The sequence below is a fragment of the Raphanus sativus genome, chromosome 6 (assembly GCF_000801105.2).
Source record: "Raphanus sativus cultivar WK10039 chromosome 6, ASM80110v3, whole genome shotgun sequence".
Taxonomy (NCBI): domain Eukaryota; kingdom Viridiplantae; phylum Streptophyta; class Magnoliopsida; order Brassicales; family Brassicaceae; genus Raphanus; species Raphanus sativus.
Window position 1 is genome coordinate 28,972,520 of NC_079516.1, and position 25,374 is coordinate 28,997,893.

At 39.2% G+C, this 25,374-nt stretch overlaps 2 protein-coding genes across 2 annotated transcripts; one reads left to right on the forward strand and one right to left on the reverse strand.

The window, feature by feature from the left end:
• Positions 1-2,599: 2,599 nt before the first annotated feature.
• LOC108829285 (uncharacterized) lies at positions 2,600-3,695 on the reverse strand. Its single transcript, XM_056987189.1, has 3 exons — positions 3,045-3,695; positions 2,767-2,934; positions 2,600-2,689 (listed from the first exon to the last, which is right to left on the reverse strand). Exons 1-3 carry the CDS (start codon positions 3,693-3,695, stop codon positions 2,600-2,602), a joined length of 909 nt encoding a protein of 302 aa, XP_056843169.1.
• Positions 3,696-22,042: 18,347 nt separating this feature from the next.
• Positions 22,043-25,080, forward strand: LOC130495710 (uncharacterized). The gene is made up of 4 exons (XM_056987195.1): positions 22,043-23,138; positions 24,634-24,840; positions 24,936-25,025; positions 25,072-25,080. Exons 1-4 carry the CDS (start codon positions 22,377-22,379, stop codon positions 25,078-25,080), a joined length of 1,068 nt encoding a protein of 355 aa, XP_056843175.1. The 5' UTR covers positions 22,043-22,376.
• Positions 25,081-25,374: the final 294 nt, after the last annotated feature.

The window sequence follows — 25,374 nt, forward strand, 5'->3', positions numbered from 1 at the left end:
GCAACAATGAATACGCAGATGGAGGTGGGAGTAAGCGGGGGAATGAGGACAGTCTGCAGAGTTGTCGTGTTTGTGGTGAAGTTAGAGATACTGACGACGAGGTAGCGGAGACGGATGTATCAGTTGGGGAAGACGTTGCTGAGGGTAGTCGAGGCGATGGGGAGGGTGATGGTAGTTCCTCAGAAGAACAACCACCGGTGCTTGTACCTTTAGCAGATTATGATGGTGTCCCTCTGCAGTGGATGGAGAAAGGGGCAACTAGGCTACACGGAACTGTACTGTACCTGGCTACAACTAGCCAGACTTACTATGTTAATGAAACAATGGTAAGTTTGTAAATTAGTTTTTTTGTTTGGTTGTGGTACGGTGTTAATAAACCTTTGATGTACAGGGGGACGATGTTGTTGTTGAGTCAAGATGTGAAAATGCCGAGTTAGATGTCGGTGGTTGAGGATCCTTTCTTTTTCTTTTTTTTTGTTTGGTTGTTGTGGTAATTGTGTTTGCCCTATGATTTGGGGGGCTAATCACTGGGTAGGCCTGCGCATCAGTATTACTGCTTGGAATGTGTTGGTATATGACCCATATCACAGCCTTAGGGAAATGGAAGAAGTGATGTCCCTGATGAGGCCAATCGCGAAGATGTTACCTTATGTTGTCCGGAAGGTTTGTGGAGCTAGTTATCTGAAGGCACACGGTTTAGAACCGTTCAGTGTTTCGTTGATGGATGATGGGTATCAGAATACCCGAAGCGGGGACTGTGGGCCAGTGGCAGTGAAGTTTATGGAGTTGGCTGCCACGGGTGCGGAGAAGCCGGATGTGGAGGATTGACAGATGGTTCGGTTGACTTTTTTAGGAAGCAATGAGCAATGGATTTGTACAAAGATTGGATTGTGCCATTGTACATTTGTGGGGAAGGAGAGCAGGAGGAGAGCGGTGCTTAGTTTCTTGTACCTTAAGTTTATGTATTTTGTTGACTAATGGTGTTACATTTTGTTTTGATGTATGATATGGGGGTTGTGGACTTACTGTGTTTGTAAGGTAGCATAACTAACGGGAAGGAAGTGGATGTTAAACTTTAACTTGGTTATATGTATTTGTTTCTGTGATTGCTTTTTTATCTTAGTAGATGTGTTTGTGAATTTGAATGGTAAACCAAGCTGAAGTTAGTGTACAAGTGTGTTAAGGAACCGAGTTTCCGATGTAGGCAATAGTGTTGTTAAAACTAGTAGGATGAGAGATGAAGTGTTTTGGGTTGCCACAGAAAGGGTTGTTGTACAAGTGTACTAGTACTTCCCGTGTACGATGAGTTAATTTTTTGTGCTGAACTTGTGTTCTCGTAGAATCGTGTACTACAAAATTTTGTTAGTCAAGTACAAACGGTGACAGAGAAAATAGTGGTTAGCTGCGTTGAGGGTTATTACAATGAACTAGTACGTACTACAACAAACATAGATGGGCAGTGACCACTGCCGTACATACATACCGAAAGTACTAGCATACAAAAAGATGTGAAGTCCGTAGCAACTAAAAGCAAACTGAACTTATAGAATGAACTTATAGACGAAGCCGAAGAAGAGGGCGCAGAAAACCAGGTTTTGCAAACATTTTAGATCCGTTTTAAGACCTTTAAGTTGCTCTTGTGTTTCTTCCATAGCATCATGGCAACGCTGGATAGTGGTGGCGTATGACCTAGTTCCGTGTGTGATGTTCTAAATTTCCGATTGAAGGACCTGTAGATCCTTTGCGTTGCCCAGTTCCTCTTGCTCGAACTCATCAAAACGATCCTTAAGGTCCTCTATCTCCTCAGTCCTCTATCTCCTCAACCATAGATTCGTCTTTCCATTTGAATAGATGGTGTGGATTGTTCTGTATGGTAAGAAATATGTAAGAGAACAGATGGTAAAAGTTTGGTTACAGCAATTGTCCTAAATCAACAACCCTAAAAGCAAAATCAGCGTACCTCGTTGACATAGGGGCAGCTGTGGAAGAGTCGACCCGGGTTGGCGATTGTTTTGGATGTGCGGAAAGAGACCCGTGAACCACAGGGACAGTGTGTAGGAAAACCCCTCTGGCTCTTTACCATGGCGGATTGTGTTTCTGGGGAGAGAGAGACTTGTTTGAACCCTAATCGTCGATGATCTGAAATTTGGGGCTGCTTCAATGAATGGCTAAATGCAAAACGACTACGTTTAATTTTAAGTAAAACGGTTGGTACTTGTTGGGCTTCTCAATTGGGTTGGGCCTAAGTAGTAGTCGTAGGAGTACAGTTATGCGACTGAACACATGGATAGATTTCAGCAGCAACACTTGTTTAGCTGTCCATGTGGATAAGAAATTGTGGTTTGTACAGATACACGAGGACAATAATTTGAGCATCCTTCCGAGAACTTTAACCAAAAAGACACAAGTTTTGCAAAAGTAATTTTACAAAAGCATGTGCCACAAAAAAGAAACAGGCACTGCATGCTGGTTTGGGTAACCAGGTTGTACAAAAGAAGCCTTACAAGTTCAAAAGATAATTGTGCAAAAGATAATAGCTCAGACTAGGTGAATTTTCTATCCAAAAGATACATCACTTGGATATAAGATTTATCGTAAGTCAGATAGGGCAGACACAGCGAGTCTGATTGTGCCAAGTACCACCGCAGCGGCTGCACTTGTTGGGAACAGTCTTGGTTTTTTTGACAGGCTGGACGAATGGAACAAAGACGTTATATTAGAGGATGTAAAAAATGGGTGTAAAATCTAAGTGAGAGTTCTAGTTACCGGTATCTCTCCTGTTGACGGGATCCGTGATTCCTTTGGACGGCCAGAAGGACGGCGAGTCCTCAGAGGGCCAATAGGAAGATCAGGAAGAGCAGGAGGGATGGAGAATTCACCAATGTCTGTCTCAGGGTAAATCACACCTGCATATGTGTCTATCCAGTGTTGAGTCTTGTAGTACTCTCCAATTAAGCCAGGTAGGAAAGTCCAACTGAGTCTGCCGCCATGAGTCCGTGACCGCAAGGTATATTTAGCTTCTGGAATACTTGACATGTGCATGCCTTAGTATCCAGGTGAACAGTGTTGCCATGGCCAAAGAGCCCCCTTATAGAAAAGCTCCATTCCTTAGATGGGGAGATTTTGCTGCCTTTAGTAAGTTTGATGTGGGTCTGAATGACCTTATCAACCTCTGGTATGTAAAATCCCCTATGTTTTGATGATTTAGTCCTCATAGCTGAAAACCAGCGGGTAAGCATTCGCTGTATGAACATGAACATCTCAACAATGGGGGAAGCTCTGGATTTTGAGATTGCATTGTTCAGCTGCTCTGCAATGTTGCTGGTCATGAGATTGTACCTGTTGCCAAGGAAGTAAGTGCGAGACCATTTAGAAGTGTGAATGTCTTCCAGGTATTTGAAGCAGGCTGGATTGGCCATCTTGATCTTGTCAAACTTTGCATCAAAATCAGCACGGCGGAACTGGAAAGCAGCCTCACAAACCAACTTAGCAAGGCCCTTGCTTTTGTAGCGGGAGACAACCTTTCTCATAAGGTGAACAATGCAGGCTCCGTGATGTGCCTTGGGGAATGTCTGACTTATGTCTGAGACAATGGAGACATGGCGGTCAGAGATGATTGTAAGTGTGCTAGAGTCAACAATAATTCTTTCAACCATGGAAAGGAACCAGGTCCAGGCGTCATGGGTTTTCTCCATCTACAACAGCAAAAGCTAGAGGGATACCTGGAAGTTGCCATCTTGTCCACTAGCAGTTAGTAGTGTCCCTTTGTATTTTTCAGACGAGTGAGTACCATCAATAATCAAGACAGGGCGCAGGCGACGAAACCCTTGGATAGAAGCGCCAAAGGCCAGGAATGCATACAGGAAACGAGTGTCTCCGTTTTCGTCAACTTCAGTTTGACATCAGTGATTGTGCCAGGATTAGTCGCTTTGAGCCTCTCAAAATAGTCTGCAATGTTGAGGTAGGAGTCCTCGGCATTGCCATGTGTCATGTCAATTGCAATTCCTTTTGCCCGATGACATTTCAGTAAGAAGCAGAGACACGCATATCTTCTAAGACAAGCTGCTGAAGCTGAATGGCTTTGGGAGCATCAGTAGGGTCACGCCTTTTGTAAAGTTTACGGGTCTCCCAGTCGCAGGTGTGATTCAACTGACACTTCTTAATGGTGTAGTAACCACACGCGGTTAGCTCCTTAGCCAGTATCCTCCAATCACAGCGCGTATCGTGGCAACTCAGTACAAATTTGTGCTTGCTGGTCCTGGTTTGCCTGAAATAAAATTGTTCCTTAATCGCATAGATGGCAAGACCAATTTGGCAGTCTTGTTTGGAGGCGTAAAGTTTCCCAACATAAGGTTCGTCATCATCAATATCCAAATCTGGGACATCTTCAACTTCGTACAACGTGTCGTCGAACAGTGGGGGTATGTCAAATTCCTCGTCGATGATTTCTGAAAGAGGCATGGTCTCTCGTGCAGGTGGCGTACGAGGATGTCTGAAATTCAGCTGTACTGTTAGTGCTCGCACCCATGTACGGCGCAGTACGTGAAGCTGGTGGACAGCTACGGGTGTGTACAGGAGGACAGTTTCTAGCCTGTACAGGAAAAGAGCCGATTTCAGGTTTTGTGTACGGTGGAAGTTCGCCGGAGATAAGAATGGTGTGGTCAAAGGCATCCCTAGTGGTGCAGTGAATGATATGGGGCGCAGTCTTCGGAACTGCGATTCCAGCCATGACCTCAGCAGCATCAGAACCGCCAAGGTGGGTGTCAAGAAGGGGGGCCCAAAAGTCCTGATCATACCCACGAGTAGGAACATTGTCAATGTCGGCCGGAATAGAAGCATCAGACCCAGTTTCACCATCATCTTCGGATGCCCAGCTGTCCGGAATATTGGCAGGGTCTTCTTTGAACATGTCTTCAAGGAGCTCGTCCCGCAGATGAGGGTCTCATCAATGAGAGAGATTCGAGAGGGTTTTGCAGTCCGAGAGCTGCTAGCATTGTGTGAGGCTGTACTCCGGGGAAGTTGTACAGGCGGACAACTCTGTGCTTGGACAGGAGTACAATTTGGTTGTTGTACATGCGGACGGTTCTGAGGCATGTCTAGCTCATCATCGGCGAACAGGGAGAAGCCTGGTATTTGTGAACCAGCGGTTGAGGCCTGAAGCATATCAGGAGAGTAGGGGCTATGCGCCCTCTTGATAGGTTGGTTCGGCGTGGTAAAGGGTAAAGGATTCTGATCAGCAAGGCCAGGCACCGCGGTTTTTCTGAATGTGACAAACAGGTTCATTCCTTTTGTTTGTTTGAAAGTGCTGGTAAAAAAAGGAAACGGCCCGTCATTGGTAAGCATAACTAGAAGGGTGGTAAGACCTGTAGCAAGTTCCTTAGAGTTCGGTGGCCAATAGCTAAGAACAGCAGTAAGGAGAGTGAGAGGCTTTTCAAAAAACTCCTTGAACACATTACTCAGTAATTTGGTAATAGTGATGACGTTATGAAGAGGGACAATTCGGGTCATCTGCTCTTTGTCGATGACGAAGTTCCAGTGGTTGCCTGCGAGGTTTCCCATTCGCCGGCGATGACCATACAATGTTCTGCCATCGCGACAGCTGAGTTGAAACAAAGATATGTTCAAAATAATTGCAGCTAAACTATAAATTAATGAATGTTAAACGGGTTTATGGGATTAAGACCATACCGTTAATGATCTGCTTATCACAAATTTGTGTGTTCTTAGGTTCTGGAAGCCGACAGTGAATCGAGGTAAGAAAGAAGAGAAACGGTGAAAAGGTAAACAATGGTATTGACGAGAAGAAAGAGGTGAAAACCCAAAGGGAAATCCAGACCGTCAAACAGAGAGGAAGGTGCGAAATCCAAGGGTGGTGGTGAAAGCAGATTGCTGTCTTGTCCAGATCTGGATGAAATAATCTGAGCCGTCAGTGTTATTTAAAGATCAACGGCTGTAAATGAAGCCCGCTCAAAAATGTGACTTAGTTAAAAAGAGAAGAGAGAAGAGTAAGGAGAGATAATGGAAAGTCAATTGGAACACCTTCTCTCCTCTGGTTTCTAACGATGAGTTAGACAAAAGTGCTCATGTAGAAGAAAGTGACTTTCTTTGATATTTGTAAGTAGAAAAGTGACCGAGGATGTAAATTTTTCATATATCTATTATATTAAAATAGAAGTCACAATTTCATTTCATGTGTGTTTTTTAAGTTGGTCCATTTTTAAGAAATTTTATTAAATATATTTTAGTAAGACTAATAATATATATAGAATCTTTGAACTACTTTAATCATAATATCTTTTGATATCTTTTTATTTAAAATTTATATATATATATATATATATATATATATATTGTAAATTTTGAAAAATCTATTAAGAAGATCTCAACAAGATCTTAATTTTCAAAATTATATGGAAATATTTTAACTAATTCCGTAATTAGTTTTGAAATAATATTATACATTAATATATTCAGTTGTTTTTTATAAAATGAAAAATAAAAAAATAAAATATTATATCTTATTTTTATCTATTATATAATCACAATCAATCATGTTATTTTTATCATATTGAACTTAATGTGATAAATTATATTAAATTAATAAATTTTTAATTTTATTTTCATATATATAAAATATTTAAGTTAAAAGTATAATATGATAATAAAGCGGCTTAACATTAGCAGACTATATACTACATGTATAAAACTAACATATCTTTCATTTTGTAAATATAATAATATATTATGTAAAATAAATAAACATAGAAAATACTGCTAAAAGAAATCCAGTTTTAAAAGACGGGTAAAAATTTGATATAAATTAAATAAAAAATAATTGTCAAATACAATATGCTTTTCATGCACATATTAAATACATTTAATAATTAAATGCAAATACAATAAGATAAATATATAATAAAAAACAACAAATATGTACGATGGTTTAAACAATTGATTATTTACAACATGCAAACTATACATTATTATATTTGAAATAACTTTATAAATATTTAAATATATGATTAAATTAAAAAAATATACTACTAATGATCTAAATAAATATATATGCATATAAAACTGAAAATAAAACCCGCACGGTTGTGCGGATCGAGATCTAGTCTATTATATTAAAACAGAAGTCATGACTTCTAATTCATGTGTGATTTTTTTAAAAATGGACTACTTATTAGAATTGGTCACACTGCATTTTTATCTATTATTAAACTTCATATTTAAATAAAGAATATTATTAATCCACCTGTTTATTTATCTCACATTGTAACAAATCTTACACTTCTCAATTCACAAACCTTAACTCACGCCTCCATTGTTTATTTTTCATATGAACCTTAGGCCACACCACGAACCTTCTGGTCTCTGTTAAATTATTTGTCACATTATTTTATACAAAGCCAGTTTAATGTTGTCAAACAAAATACACATTTAGTAAACATGTTTTGATGAGTATTTCGAAGTTGTTACTGGAGTGTGTATATATAGTATATGTGTTATTTTTAAGTTGGACCATCTTTAATTTTTTTATTAAATGTACTTTAATAAAAATAATAACGTATAAAATATTTGAACTACTATAATCATAATATCTTTTAATATCTTTTTATTTAAAATTTAATAATATATATATATATATGCATATATTAAAATTTTCGAAAAATCTGTTTAACAAGATCTTACCAAGATCTTAATTTTCAAAAGTTATATATAAATAATTTAACTAATTTTGTTATTAGTCTTAAAATATTATTGTAAATTAATATATTCAGTAATAGTTTATAAAAAGAAAATAAAAATTACATCCTATTTTTATATATTATATAATCACAATCAATGATATTAAAAGAAAATTATTATGTTGATCTAAATATTTTAACAATATCTTAATTTTCAAACAAATTATGTAAATATTTTCACTAATTTCATAATTAGCAATGCAATATTTTTATGCATTAATATATATTCAGTTATTATTTATAAAATTAAAAATACAAATTATATCCTATTTTATCTATTCCATAATCATAATAAATCATGTTAAAATTATTATATTAAAATAGATATGATAAATTATATTAAATTGATAAAATTATAAATTTTATTTTCATAAATATAAAATATCTACTCTATTAAAAGAGAATTGATGAATTATTTCATGTATGATTTTTCTATTCGGGTCATTCCTTAGAAAACTAATTAAATGAATTATTGTATACATATTTGAAATATTTTAATTATTCTAAAAAAATCAAATAGATATTCCTATATTTCCTCTGATTTACATCTCAACAAAATATTTTCATATCTTTTATTTACAATATAAATAGATTTTTCATTTTTCTTTAAAAGTTTTAACATTGAATAATTAACTGTAAATAATTCAAAATTTTCGGGGTAAAAAAATCTAAATCGCGAGTAGATAATATAAGAACCCTCAGAAAGATAGATAATAAAGAGAAAATTTAGATTAAAAAGGAATAAAAACAAACAAAATTCATTACAATTTCCAGTTTAATCATTTAAATGAAGCGGATGTTTTATAAATTTCATTTAATATAGGTTATTCAGTAAATATCATACAAATGATTCGGTTAACATATATCTATGAACAAAACCTAAAATAAAATTACAATCTCAAATAAATTAATATCTAAGTTAATATTAAAGTAAATAGAATTTGTCGTAAATATCACATAATGTATAGTTTTAGTTAATGTTCATGTTTTAATAAGAAAAATATCACTAATAAGTTGAAACAATAAATTAAATTACTGCATATAAGCTATGAATTTGTTGTGTTTGAAAATATTATATTAAACTATTAGCAATATGAAAATTTTCTTTCCTTTTCTTTCTCTTTTTGGATCTCATCTAAAAATTTTCCTACTGAAACCGTTGGTTTCATATTGGATCTCCTCCACATCAATCATTTTTTTCTTCTCCAGATTCAACCCTCGCCTCTTCATCGCAGCTTCTCGAATTATCATTGTACTCCTCCACCATTACCAAACCTTCTAACGCCCCTGCAATCAATTTTGTAAACAATCCTTTCAAAGATTACATTTTTAGTTTTGATTTTATTTTTTGATTCTTTCTCCATCTGGGCTGTTAAGTGTAAATCACTCCAAATCAAATCTTGATGTCGTCTCTGTATCTCTCTTCTTTACAACCGGAGAGCTTCGCCACCTCCTCATCGTACTCAGTTCCTCCCTCAAAGATCCTGTCGATGTGAGGTCTCTACTGGTGATCGTTGCTTTTCCACCTCCGGGTCGTGCCCTCAGCCTTCGCCGTCTTCGGAATCAAGCCTCGTCGTAGCCGGCTCGTAGTCATCGTTAACGTTAACAAGATTCGGCGAGAAGATGTTCGAGCAACACCAATGGAGGAGTTCGTCTTTTGCACTTTTGGTCCTCTAGTTTCATGCTTCTTTTACAATATGCCCAAATTTCCAATCTAATTAAATTGCTTTACAAATTTACCTCATTGTACATGTGTACACGTAATTTTACTGATCAATGTGTACATCATACTCATTGTACATATGTACGTAATTAGAATGTGTTTCTCTACTATATCGAAGAAGTGGCTAACCGAGAAGGCTCATAAAAAGTAAAATTCATTAAAATGTAATAAATAGACTAAAGATTTTTGTTTTATGTGTTGTTGTTGTACACATTATCCTGGTTCACCGTCGTCGTTAATGAGATCCGAAAACGCTGAGCAATATCCCTGGAGGATATCGTATTTTTGCACTTTTGGTCTTCTAGTTTCGTGCTTCTTTCACAATATGCTTCAAACTTCTAATCTGATTAAATTTCTTTACAAAATTACAGGATTGTACATGTGTACACATGATTTTTAATGATCAATCTGTACATCATCTAATTATGGTAATTTGACATCTAACTTTTTGATTGTTTATTCTAACCCTTCCTAATTGCATAAATGGCTCTTCATTTTGGATTTTTGCACAAATTAACTGATGTACATATGTATCGATGTACATGTGGACAGAAAAATTGTGTACATAGATTATCATGTACGTATTAATACACAAAATATGTGTGGATAGCGCTTATATATTACATTTTCCAAAAATTAAATTCTTTATAAAACCGATTGTTTGGCTGACAAACCTCCAAAATTTTTGAAGACAAAAATATAAGAATCAAAATATGTGGCCGTAAAGAATCTCCTTTTCTCTTCTCTTTCTTTATCTCTTTAATTTTTTTCTTGTCTAATACAAATCATGCTAGGAAAAAGATAAAGAATAAGACAAATATGAAAAACACATGATTCCAGTTTTGCAATCCTTAATCAGCCTTATATAGAACCAATAGAAGAAGAAGATGAGGACAAAGACGATGACAGCGTTGATGATGAAGACGGTGACGGCAGTGAGAACATAGACGACAACGGCAAAGATGACGAAGGTGAAGGTAATGTATGATTCTGAGATCATGAGTTTGTATGGAATCATCGACATCAGCGTTTGGAATGCCCGACTCATCTTCCACCGTGGATTTTGACCATCATTCCGGTGATGGATAGATAACTCCGATGAACTTGTTTTGTGTCTATGGCTACTTCCTTATGATTTCAACGAACCGTTTATGACTGAACATAAATATACTGAGGTATTGTCTTCTGATTTTCCCCCACCGAATTTGCCGTCTCACTAGCCAAAGCACCAGGATTCCACAAAGCTCTCGTTGGAAATTGTTGTCGTTGGTCAATATCAATTGATGCTCTTTAACTCCAGTTTTTCTTACACCTCCCCTCTCTAATGGTTTGTAACTGTCGCGATAACGATTTCCGAAGTGGTGATGATGTCTCATTCCAGTGGAATTTTGAATCCATATTTGAAGCCAAATGACTTCTTTTATGAATAACAAGAAGGAGAACTCAGTGTTAAAATCCATCGATTTCAGTTTCTCTATGTTCTTCGAACCTTGTAAAGATTACATCTTTGCAATATTAATGTTCATCATATGAATTTTATACTTCTGTGAAGTTTTTTCCTTTATTGTAAGAGACAGTACAACATAGATTGTAGGGAGTTCATATTAGATAGGGTTGTGTCGAACCAACACAGTTTTATATGTGTGTTCATATGTACATTGTGAAATTGTGTACATGTGACAAAAAGTCATAATGGTGTAAATGAAAGAAGTGTACACATGGATACTATTATTTTTTTGTCCATTAGTTTAAAAGATGCACATGCTACTACCATTATCTAACTACCTTATTAGTCTTGCACTAGGAAAAAATGAAACGAAAAAGGTGTACATGTAGTCTCATCAAACGATGTACATGAAAACAATGTACACATGGATTGTGTACATGTGACAAAAAGTCATGATGAGAATTAACTCTATACTTCTTCTGAAAGTGGCAAGACTGCAATTAGTTATAAATCAAAGATGTATACACGTGAAAGAAGAGTATAGAACTGAGTCACTGGAGAAGTCACTAGAAGAAGTAAATGCTAAACTTTGGGTGTCAAGATATGAGTTAGAGAAGAAGATGCATTAGGATAGAATAAAGACAATGTTAATGATTATGTGTTTAGCGAGTTACATGTAGATAGTTTTTTATAGTGTACATGTGGATGAACTTAATGGTGTACATGAAAGAAGTGTACACATGGATACTATTTTTTTGTCCACTATGTTAAAAGATGCACATGCATCTAACATTATCTAACTACTTTATTAGTCTTGCATTAGGAAAAATTAAAACAAAAAGGTATATATGTAGTCTCATCAAAATGATGTACATGAAAACAATGTACACATAGATACTATTTTTTGTTGTATACATGTGTGTACATGAACGCTTAAAACAAAGATCATCCTCCTTTGTTGGATCTATCCACACTTCTTTTGGTCACTATCTTGTGAATCTGTGTGAACACTCCAGTGTAGGCATTTTCAACATGGGTTGCATCTAGAGTTGATGCCTCCATAAATTGAGCATCTCTCACTCAATAAAGACTTTACTTTCTTCTGTTTTTATTGCTACTAAGTGTCATGAATCTCACTATGTTTGGGTCCGTCTGTCTCTTGTTTGTCCCTTTCGTTCCCTTAGCCATCTTCGCTGCATTCTCAAATGTTGAGTGTCTGGTTATAAGAGCTCGGTTGAAGTGGTAGAAACGCGGCGGAGAAGATGATATAGAAAATGCCAAATAAAGCAATATAATAATTTTTCTTTATACGAGACTGATGAATACTCAAATCTCGTCAAAGCCATTTCAGTAACTTATATGGATTATTTGCCGCCGCGGAAGCTATATCAATTTGTTTCACCACCGCATTTTTACAGCACTCTTCTGTTTGTTGGTTTAATTTAGAGATAAGATAAAAAAGTAATTTTTTGTTTGTGGTTCAGATTAAAAACAAATAAATGAAACAATGTATTTTCACATTTTAAATAAAGCAATACTAGACCCACGTGACCAGAAAAGAAAGGAAGAGAAAGGTATAGAAAGGTTTGGGCTTCATTTGGGGATATTAGTGTCTTTGACCACCAACAAACTACCATAGTATAACAAACTGCCTTATTCTGTAATAAAAACTCAAAAACTATCCTGCAGTGTAAAAACTCAGTTGAAAATTGGTTGAGATTTAGTTTAAAGAAACTACCTCAGTACTAAAAAGTGACCTATGATAAAATATAAAGATAGAAGGTGACCTAGAGCGTAAATCACTCATTTTATAATGTTACGTTCAACTGCTGTATATTTCGTGGTCAAGTAAATTTAATGAGCTTTGCAATTCAATAAGTACGAAGATAATTTGTGCTAGTTATCCTAACCGGATTTTTAGCCGTATGTTTCATTATAGTTTTGATTAAAAGAAAATATTCTGTAAGGTATAATAACAATAATATAATTAGAGAATAAATGTAACCTGATTGTTTAGGAATAGGTCCAACTTAAAAAAACTACACATAAATTAAAGTTGTGACTTCTGTTTTAATAGTATAGATGCCTTTCAGAATTACATTTCGTAAGAATGACCAACTTGATAATTATATGTATTAAGGACTTCCAATTATCTTTATAAAATTGATGAGAAAGTGGTTGGGATTGTTCCTTTGTTAACGAGTACTCTAGGATCTCTAATGAAAGTGTCTTAGATTTCTACGATTAACAATTAGTTTTTTTTTTTGAATCTCTTTGATGAATCGTGAAACTGAAGAAGAGTTGCAATTTTTTATTATATGTCGACTATTTTGTAGAGTTTTAGATCCGATTTCTTAGGTTCAAATCCTGCTTAATGTGTGTTGTTGATTCAAGTTTGATTTCAGGTTTTTGATCGAAGAAAGCAATCAAAGAACAGCACGAGACAATTGTTCACCTAGTATTCGCTGATCTACTCAGCGGGGAGGGAACAATATCCCTCAACTGATCACTATCGGAGTTTTGATCAAGGTTACAAGCTCAGCAACAATGGCGTATAACCACCAAAACAGAGCAACAAAGAGAGAGTTAGCGAGCTTATCGCTTCCTCTATGAAGCCAGAAAATCACTGCTGGAATGATCCAATCTGATCGTATACCGCTTTCGTGACTCCGTCGAGCTTCAACCTCGTGATCTCCAAGCTAAGTCGTCTTCTCTCTTCCTTGATCCTTTCTCTCGATCTGATTCTCTCTCTCACTTCGCCGTAGTGACGATGCCAGCTCATTAGTTTGTTATAACAAACTCCTCCTCCATTGAAACGCACCGTTTCACTTAGCCGACAATACTTGGGCTGAGACTTGGGCTTCTTCTTTTCTTTTGCAGGTTGATAGAAGAGATGGGCCACGGAACGCGAAGCCCGTTTGGTGTTTAACTGAACCAAAGTCCACATAATTCCTAAGAATTGCATACATTCAGAAAGTATTTTCAGAGAATTTGAGGAACGTCATCTCGTTGTGGAGCTTAACCAAAATAACTCGGTTCTGTTTTCTTATTCACCGAACTGAATATGTAGTGACACCTGGTGAACAAATTTTCAGAAAAAACAAAACAAAAGAACCAAACCGAATCGAAGAATCAAACATCCATACCCAGCTGAGGAGATCCAGCAGCTTTACAACCAGTTAAATATTATTATTGTTGATATTTTATTTCACAAATTTATAAAAAAAAAATATTTTATAATTTTATTTTCACTTTGTTAATAGTTTTCAATAAATATTGAAGACAGCCCCGATTCCTAAGAATTTTCTACACAGATATGGTTCGCCCGCGTATGAAAAAGTCAGTTTCTCTTCTCAGACTCAGTGTCCTCCACGATACGTCCTCGAATAAACATTGCTGACGAGACCTAAGACCAACTCCAATAGGAGTTCTTAACCCAAAAATCCTTAAAAAATAATAATATTAAAAATAAATGGGTTCCACAAATAGTTAAGAATCAGCTCCTTAAAAGTTTTATATAAGTACCGGTATTTAATTGTTCCTTGCACTGTTCGTGGGCTCCGCTGACACTTGGCGGTCGCGATTGGTTCGCCTTTTGAAAAAAAATTATCATACAACAAGAAAATAATAATAAAAAAATAAAAAAGTTGCCTATGAAACCGTACCGGAGACATAAGCGTTAGCGGTGCTCCAAGGAACTCGGGAAGGCTTCTCTCGTACACATGGAATTAGCTCGATAAAGAGTGATCCTTAAAGCCAAGGACCCTCAAAATTTCTCGGACGAAGATGGCGAACCTCAAGAGCCAAATCTTTGCGTTTCCTTTATATTTGTTCTTATCCACTTTCCGTTTATGGAATTCCAGACTATTTTTGTTAATTTTAAAACTAAATTTTTATTTTATTTTTTTTCAAAATTTGAAAAAAAAAATTTAAAGATTTTATAAAAAAAATATTAAATTTTTGTGGGAACTTATTGAAAAAAAACCACAAAAATTCTTTTGAAACTCGTCAGAAAATCCAAACGGAAGAATCTTTGGGACTTCATGGAAAAATTGACACGGAATATTCGTTTGAAACTCCAACGGAAGTCTCGTTGGAATTTCGGATTTCCAACGACATATTCCAACAAACTTTTCACGAAATATCTACTGTCTCTATTCGTTTGAAATTTGTTGGAAAATTTCCAACATATAACGAGTTTTCATCTACTGCATTCCAACAACTATTTTTCGATGGAAATCAACTTTCTGATGGAAAACATAGTGTGTTGTTGTAGTGTTTCCCGTGACACACCAATCCGAAACGATTATATCCGAGACAATTCCACATTACATTTTTAAATGCTTACACATTAGTTTCCACAATTTTCTTTATCTTTATTAAATAAATAACTTAAGCAAACGACTTCAAAATATGTTTTTAAAGTCATGCATATTTATTTAAATCCAAAACAAGCTTGGCCAATCTTGATTTGGCTTAACGCCAGACTTGGTTTGGTCTACATTTGGGTGATTTGGTTTTACTTCTTTATCCATAGAGTATAACCCCCTAACCTACTGTGACATATCCGACGATCTCGTAATCTGATCATTCAAACAAATAAATCCGTCCGAAAATGTATCCCAAAAGTGGAGGAAACCACTTCTCAAAATATGGTTCCAACTATCTAACATGGATAGAATCGTATGCAGGCACTTTTCTCCATCTCTCGTGTTAATATTAGCTCTTTTCTCTCTCAGGCACGAGTTCCAAGCAAACCGTTACACGTTGAGTATTAGATCTACTTCCTTTTACCTGACAGACTTTCCCCTTTCTCTCCCTTTACCCACTGTATAAGCCTCTGTCTGTTCAAATTCTTTCCTCTTTTGGCCGCTCCTCCGGCGGCTTCCTCCGAGTTCTGGCTGGTAAAACTCGCTTCTAACAAGCTCCTTCCCGGGTTCAGCCCCCGACTCCGTCGGCGGGTCAGCCAGGTTCCCCTGAGCCGTTCTCGTGGTGCTGCTCCATATCTCTGTTTGCAGAATGAGCGATAAACTCTGTTTCGTGACATACGATTTCTCTCTTGGTTGATATAACCTGTCTGGATACAAGCTGTCTGCTAACCTTACCTCGCTAGTACTATTTGGTTGTAATAACCTGACTCTCTGGAATGGTTACTCTGCTATAATTTCTTTACTCTCAGCTTTCTCCTGTCGTGATGGCTCGAAGATTATCTCGTAATGATAAGAAAAAATGGGTCCCGGCGGCCCCAATTACTAAGAAAGCTCTTGTTCGCATTCCTCCCAGAAACAACGACAACCTTATTGCTGCTAATAAACTCACCATAATTGGTAGGGTTAGTAAACCTCTTCTCCAAAGACCTCGTGCAGTAATCGATTTCCTTCCACAAATTTGGAACCTTGAAGGGCGTGTAGCTGGAAGGGACCTAGGCCCTGATAAATTCCAGTTTTGCTTTGAGTCAGAAGCTGACCTCCTCTCTGTTCTAAACAAGGGACCGTATCACTTTAAGCGCTGGATGCTCATACTTCAAAAGTGGGAACCAGTGGTCTCAGAAACGTCCCCATCATCTATTTCCTTCTGGATTCGAGTCCACGGACTGCCTCTTCATTTCTGGAATGATGAAACTCTTGACACTATTGGTGATGAGATTGGTTTTGTAGCGGCTAAAGCTGCTGATGATGCGCGTATCAGAATCGAGTTGAACGGAATGCAATCTCTTCCGATGACCCTTGAGATCCAACTGCCTTCAGATGAGGTCCTGCTAGTGGAATTTGAATATCTCAAAATCGAGAAGCATTGCTTTGTCTGCTTCTCTCTCTTTCACGAGGAGGTCGATTGTCCTATTAGACCAAGAAACCTACCTCCTCCCAAGGAGAGGAACCTTGGGATTACTCAACGCATTGCTCTCCAACGGATTGAGGCTGAGAAGAAAAGGCATGATGATCGTCGAGGATATTCATGCTCTCTTACGTCAAGACAATACTCGCGAGATTTGGGGGATATTACCAGGAATCACAGACATCACTCCTCCTCTCGAGCTGAGATCCCAGACCCACAACACTTCTCTCACAGAGCGTCTCCGAGAACGTCGTATAACAAAAGTTACCATCAAGAGCAAAGCAACAGTGGCTCTGACAGACACCCTAGAGAACTCTCTAGTGGAAAGATTGTTGGTGGTAATGAGATACTTCCACTCCCTCCCCTGGCTAGGGAACCTTTGGGTGATAATACCCCTTGTCAGTGCCTTGGCTCACAAGTCTCTCACACTCCTCCTGCACGGCTAGTGAGAGATAGATTGGAATTTCCCTCTGAGCATAGCTCAGCCAAAAGTCGCTCCTCGACAGGAGGAAGGAAGTCAGCTCTAGACAGAATCCAGGGACCTTCCTCTCGATCTAACCCTGCTCTGGAAGCTCCCACGGAAGCTGGGAACGACTCTGCTCTGCGTGATAGTTCTTCAAACACCCGAGTCCCTGCTGTGCTGAGGCTGCAAGAACCTGACAGCCAAGTTGATACAGTTAACATCTCTATCCCAGTGAACCTGAGCAAACCGTCCGCCAAGCGCAGACTAACTAAGTCGCAGGCAGCTAAACGTGTGGCCCGTAGCCCCTTGAAGAACGCTAAACTCAAATCAGTGGCGTCCACTTCTGCTAAACCACCACGTAAGAAACAGTGTACCGGACGTTCCTCAGATTTACCTTGTGATAAGGCTTCCCCCAGTGTGTTCCCAAAGAGTGTCTCAACGAGGTCTCGTCGTACTAAGGATGGTGGGGCGGATTTTCACCCCCTCCCCCTCCTCTTCCTTAGCTCTTATGAGCTGGAATAGTCAGGGGTTGGGGAACGTCTTGACAATTCGTGGCCTGAAGGAGATATACCGCAATATCTGCCCACATATTATGTTCCTCATGGAGTCAAAAAACGATGATGAATTTATCAAAAGGAAACTCCGCAAGCTCAACTACCCTAACTACTTTTCTGTGCCCCCGGTGGGTCTTAGTGGGGGTCTCGTCCTGATGTGGAAAGAGGGGGTTGACATCGATATCTTGGAGCACTCAGCTAACGTTATTGATACTAAAGTCTCCTTTAAAGGAAAAGAATCCTTTATTTCCTTTATTTATGGTGCTCCCGCAGTGGAAAATAGGACAGCTTTCTGGAACAAACTTGCAATATTGGGACAGGGCAGAGAGGCTTCCTGGTTGGTTACAGGTGATTTCAACGAAATCCTGGATAATACGGAGAAAACGGGAGGTCCTCCTCGCTGGGAAGGCTCCTTTACGTCATTCCGATCTTTTGTCTCGCAGAGCGGCTTGTGGGATTTGAAGCACTCAGGGAATCAACTGTCTTGGCGAGGTACTAGGCATACTCATTATGTGAGATCTCGACTGGATCGATCTATGGTTAACTGCTCCTGGAATGAACAATTCCCATGGGCAGATGCTCATATCTGAGGTTCGAAGGATCGGATCACCGCCCCCTTATTACCTATTTTAATAGGACTGGTCCCCGGAAGAAAGGGATGTTTCGGTTCAATCATACCCTCACGGAGAAGAAGGAAATTGAGGAGCTAGTTCAAGATACCTGGCACCATGATCCTCTAGATTCAGTCATCTTTAAACTGAATGCAGTCCGCAGAAAGATCATACAATGGGCCAAGGAACAGACTGTGGAAAATAATCTAGTCATCCAGTGTAATCAGAAAGCGTTGGAGGTTGAACTATCATCGGTAACTCCTCGCAGAGAAGAGATTGAGAGGGCTATCAAGTGCGCTTATTGCTGCTTATGTAGAGGAAGAGAAGTTTTGGCAACAGAGGAGCCGTATCCAATGGTTAAAGAGCGGAGATAGAAATACTGGGTTCTTCCATGCTGCTACCCGACAATGACGTCTGATAAATACCCTGTCTGTCATAGAGGATGATAACGGCACTGAGGTTTATGAGGACGACCAAATAGCCTCTGTCATCTCAGGGTATTTTAACAACATCTTCATGTCTGCTAGCTCTGGTAACTTTGATACCCTCCAGGAGATACTGGCGCAGCGTAAGAATAGTTTGAACAGTCAATCGAACAAGTAAGCTTGTAAGAGACAGTTCTTCTGCTCAATCAAGAGATTCGAATCAACTTCTTGAGACCAAACCTCTTATAAGGATGAAGTTAATCAAATCAGAATAAGGGTAAAAGCCAAAGCTCTGTATTTAATTAAAATCAAAGATGAAATAACATGTAACACAAAGTGCCACTTATAAAGCGATTCTCAAAGACACAAACCGTCTAGGAGAATGTTTATAATTATCTAAAACAATAACTAAAGATAATGATGAAAAAGACCAAACACTCGAAAGAAAAGGAAAACTTTAAACAGGAAGAAAAGTAGTTATGTTGGCGCCAAATGACTAGATGCCCCTGCATCAGGTCCCCCGGGGTGCAAAGGATTCGACAACGAATCAGAAGTATCATCTGCAGGAAGGTATGGAGACAAATACTTAACGTTGAAGACGTCAGAAGTATTGATATTTGGAGGCAACTCAACGCGATACGCATTATCATTGATGCGCTCTTTAATCTTCAAAGGGCCTATCTTCTTTGCTCGAAGCTTGTTGTAATGACGTGCCGGCATCCGATCCCGAGTGAGCACCGCCCAAACTAAATCTCCTACATCAAAGACAAGACGCTGACGATGAACATCCGCTGCAGTTTTGTACTTCGACGTTGAAGCAGTCAAATTGTCCAAAGTCTTTGCATGAATATCGGCAATGGCTTCAACAAAAGAGGAAGCTTCTCCATGAACTCGAGTACGATCAGGTAACGAAGACAAATCCGTAGGAGCCCGCGGTACAATGCTATAATTAATCTGGAAAGGACTAAAGCCTGTACTACGATTGATGGCGTGATTATGGGCAAACTCTGCCTGAGGAAGGCGCTGATCCCAAGTTTTGATTGCATCACCAACCAAACAACGCAGAAGATTCCCGAGAGAACGGTTGACAACCTCAGTCTGTCCATCTGTCTGGGGATGGTACGCGGAACTCATATCAAGACTAGTATTAAGCTTCTTCCATAAAGAACGCCAAAAGTGGCTAAGAAAACGAGTATCTCTATCCGAAACGATCGAAGAAGGTAAACCGTGTAGGCGATAGACCTCCCTGAAAAACAGAACCGCCACTTGAAGAGCATCAGTCGTCTTCTTGCACGCTATAAAGTGGACCATTTTAGAAAAACGATCAACAACGACACAAATAGAATCAAATCCACGCTGTGTACGAGGAAGCCCAAGGACGAAATCCATACTAATGTCGGTCCATGGTTGCGTCGGGACAGGTAATGGCAAGTACAATCCCGCATTAGAGGCCGAACCCTTAGCCCGCTGGCAGACCACGCAATGCTCTACAAACCGAGCCACATCCTTACGTAAAGATGGCCAGAAATATGATGCCGCCACCAACTGAAGAGTACGATCACGCCCCACATGACCTTCATTATGCAATTCAGTCATCAACTTGAGTTGCAAACTCCCTTCAGGAATGCATAATCTATCCCCACGAAAAAGATAGCCATCATGAATTAAGTAATCAGGTGAGAGTCCTGTAGATGCCGCCTGGAAAATTGGTCCAAAGAAAGGATCATCTTCATACTGACCAAGCAACGAAGAGAATCCCGTCACAGATGTATGCAGCACTGTAAGTAAAAGTTGTCGCCTGCTGAGAGCATCTGCCACTCTGTTGGAAGAACCCGCGGTGTGTTTTATCACGAAGGTGAACTGCTGCAAATAGGCAATCCACGAGGCATGGCGAGAAGAGACTTTATTCTGACTATGCAAGTGTTTTAAGGCATCATGGTCAGTATACAACACGAACTCCTTATGAAACAGATAATGTCTCCAGTGTTTCAATGCTTGCACAACAGCATAAAATTCGATGTCATAAGTGCTATATCTTGAACGCGCACCAGCCAGTTTTTCACTAAAAAAGCAATGGGTCGAGAGTGTTGACTTAAGACAGCTCCAATCCCAGACTTAGAGGCATCAGAATGAAGCTCAAAGACTGAATTAAAGTCTGGTAAAGCAAGTATAGGTGCTGAACTTAACTTATTCTTGATGATAGCAAAGGCCGCAGAAGCCGCATGTGTCCACGCAAAGATGTTGGTGCGTATACAGTCGGTGATAGGTGCCATCAAGCTGCTAAACTGAGAAACAAATCGTCGGTAAAACGATGCAAGGCCATGGAAACTCTGTATTTCCGAGATCGTAGTGGGCTGAGGCCACGTCTGAATCGACGACACCTTAGCAGGATCAACCGCCAAGCCTTGTGAAGACACAATATATCCGAGAAAATGAATTTGCGGAGAGCCAAATTCACACTTCTTAAGCGTAGCATAGAAGTGATCGCGTCGGAGAACTAAAAAAACCTCGTGCAGGTGTTGCATATGTTCTTCTTTTGTCTTGCTAAAGATCAGAATATCGTCGAAATATACGACAACGAATTTGCCAATAAAAGGCCGTAAGGCTTGGTTCATAACGCGCATAAAGGTACTAGGCGCGTTAGATAAACCAAATGGCATAACAAGCCATTCAAAGAGACCCTCTTTGGTTTTAAATGCCGTCTACCACTCGTCACTGGGGCGAATACGGATTTGATGGTAACCACTCTTGAGATCCAGTTTAGAAAATATCGTGGATGTCCCAATCTGGTCTAATAAGTCATCAAGACGCGGAATAGGGAAGCGGTAATGAACTGTAATCTTATTGATTGCACGCACTACAGGAAATGTGGGTATTAATAGCGTCGTAGTATAGCGTTTTTTACAGTTCTGCTATTGTATACCAACACTGGCCTTTATAATAGCGTTTATTAAACTGAAACGCTATGTTTGTAATCGCGGGAAAAGAAAAGAATTTGATCGCGTAAATTAACAAAGTGAAGCCGCCTTACCATTGCAGATCCAAAGATATTAGCTATCGTAAATATAAAAATATATTATTTTAAAGCAAAAAAAAAAATAAGTAAACAAATATGTCTCGATTCCTTAAACTCTAGATCATTCTTCACTCTCTTCACTTTCTTACTGTTTCTAAGAAACTCCCGAGTGTTCTCTCGAATCGAAGCTTCAGCAGGTATGTTTCTCAGAAACTCTCGAGTGTTATATCTCATCGATTGATATTGTTTCTTCATGTGATTTTGGGATTCGATTTTGGCAAAACGATTCGATTTTGAGATTTGATTTTGATTTGGACATGTGAAAGTTTGTGATTTTCGGTTTCGATTTGAACATGCAATTCGGTTTTGATGTTTAGTTTGGTTTTAATTTTCATATTATCAGTTTAGTTCATCGAATCTCTTCGATTCGAATCTCTTTTCACATGCATGTCCGCGTTAACACATTATTCGATTATGGGTTTGTTCGGTTTAGATTTTGAATATGATTGTGGGTTCCGATTTGATTTTGGATTTGTTTATCAGTTTCAGAAATGGCAAAAACAAGAGGAGGAGGACAAGTTGGTTCTCATCGGAGTAGACGTAATCAAGGCTTGGATGTAGTAGATCCAACACTAACAGTGAAGAAAAGAACAACAAAGAAAGTGGCTGCCCCAACAAAGGCTTTAGTTCTAACGCCAACGAGAAGAAGTAGTAGAATCAAGAAAGTGGCTGCTCAAGATGACGAGGTAGAAGATGAGCTAGAAGATGTTACACCAGAATATATTCCGCGAGATGATGAGCTAGAAGATGTTACACCAGAATATATTCCGCGAGATGATGAGGTAGAAGATGTAACACCGGAAGATGTAACACCAGTGGCTGATCAAGCTGAGAAGGCAAGGTCTGAAGATGATAAAGAAGAAGGAGAAGCTTGTTTGAAAGGACAGGAACAGAAAGAGGATGATGGAGAACCTGCTAATATGGTAGAAGATGAAGTTCTCAATGAGGAAGGGAACGAAGAAGTCAGAAATGCTCAAGATGATGAGATTCCTAGTAACGAAGGAGTTGAGCTACCAGGGGAAGAAGTGAAAGAAAAAAATAGAAGAGGACCAACAAAGATGCGTAGAGTGGCTGGAAATCCTAATGAAAAGGTTGCGGTCACATTCACTGACTTTGGTGAGCATGTTGGACCTGGTTCAGTAACACTATCATCTTTTCTTGGTCCTCTTGTGAGGGAACATGTTCCGGTAACACTTTCTGATTGGAGAAGACTTGATGCAGTGACTAAAGCAACAATGTGGGAAGAAATTCAGGTATATATATGCTTTATTGAACCACAATATGACATTATAAACATGTGTTGGGGTCAAAATCGGTCAAGACGAAATCAATGTCCGAAAATCTCGGAAAAACATGAAAAATGTTAGAGCAACCTCGAGAGACTAATTGTTAATCGAGAAACCTCGGGAAAATATTAAGTTCGAGATTAATCATCTCGAAATCAACTGCTATAAACATTTTCTACACAAGGAAAAACCTACGGAAAACTAAAAACGCAAAAAACACGCACACGCCGAAGGAACCGAGCAGCCAACTCCGGACGTGGCCGTGGCCGCCGGGCGGCTAGCCCCGTGCTGGCCGTGGCCGCCGGCGGCTAGCGCCCGTGCTGGCCGTGGCCGCCGGGCGGCTAGCCCCGTGCTGGCCGTGGCCGCCGGCGGCTAGCGCCCGTGCTGGCCGTGGCCGCCGGGCGGCTAGCCCCGTGCTGGCCGTGGCCGCCGCCGGCTAGCGCCCGTGCTAGCCGTGGTCGCCGGCGGCTAGCCCCGTGCTGGCCGTGGCCACCGGCGGCTAGCGCCCGTGCTGGCCGTGGTCGCCGGGCGGCTAGCCCCGTGCTGGCTCGGGTTATCGGACGGCTAGTCCTCGTCCGTAAGTCCTAGGCCTCCGGGTCGTCAGAAATCCGTGTTTTGCGATTTTCCGAGATCACGCAAACATGCTCCAAGATTCCAAAGAACCCGTAAGACGTCAACGGACAGGAAGACTTCGTATAAAACGGTGATGGTTATCTTAAAACACCATGTGCCTCAGCAATGGATCGAAGATCTTCCGAAAGACTCGACATCCAAGTAGGAGCATTCTTTCAAAGAAATCGTAGAAAACAGCGGAAGACCGGAAGACGGCCCGAAAGGGACCAAACCCGATCGAACAACCCGTTTACGATTTTATAAAAGGATAGATACGACGGTTTACAATTATCTTCGCATGACAAGATAAATGTCAACTTTCCGAAAAGATAAATGTCAACTTTCCCGATAAACGCGAAAGCCGACGAAAATGGAAAAAGTCCAGCCCGCGGCGGACTCAGCCCATCAAGAATAGACCGTCATATGGGAGTATATAAGCAAAGCTAGGAGCAGAGGAAGGGGGATCCGAAATCAAGAGAAAAGAAACCACTCCAGAGCAACTTAGAACTTAGACGTTTATTTCCTTTTTAGCGAGCTGCGACTCAACTAGGTTAGATCTAGGTTTTGAGACTAGCGACGATCGACAGCTCTTGCGGCCGAGATCTCGACCTGTTGTCCAACGCTCTCCGCAGATTCGGAAATAAAATTCTTTCTTTTTGCTCTCTTTATTTTACACATTTATTTCCAAACTAGACTCGTATTAACTTTGTCGTGCGTGGCCCAGCAGATAGCCGGGATCCTCGGGGAAAACTAGGTCAACTTAGTCTTCCTACGTTTTAACTTAACTAAAATCGACAGTGCGAATTTCGGTTCCCACAACATGTTTTGACCTTTGCTTATTTTGATGCAGGGGAGGTTTAACTTGCAAGAAGAGTGGCATAAAGCTGTTATTTTCAAGCAGTTGGGAAGCTTGTGGAGGGCTGGGAAGTCAAGGCTAGTGTCACAAGTACGGGCAGCGAAGACTGCTGCTGAGAGATTAAAATTAAAACCCAGGAACGTCCCATCTATACAAGTGTGGAACACTTGGGTTAGGAGCAAGACTACCTCAAGTTTCACGGTAAATTATCCATATTTATATGTCATGTTCTATAAATTTAATTATGTCTTATTTCATGTCTTATAGATTTAGTCACATTCATATTTATATTGTAGGAAATAAGTAATAGGTACCGAGAGCTTAGAAAAAATCAGATTCCTCATACCACCAGCCGCAAAGGAATGATTCGTTTAGCTTATGATATGGTAAGTAATATGTACTCAAACATCTATATATTATATAGCTTATTAGAATAATTAAACCTCTGTGTACTGAGATATATGTATGTATTTTGTATAGAAAAAAGAGTCAAGACCCGAAAAAGTGAGTAGGAGTAAGGTATGGATTGCGGGACATACTCACGCTGATGGTAGACCCGTGAAGCCTCAATATGCTGAGACTATTGTAAGAATTCTGGAACTTGTTATATATTGTGTTTCATCTTCTTGGATTATGATCATTGAGTTATATTGTGTATAAATGTTCGTATCAGGAACAAATCCAGTCACTTGATAGTCAAATGGACTCTACATCAGCTGCTGATAACATAAGGGA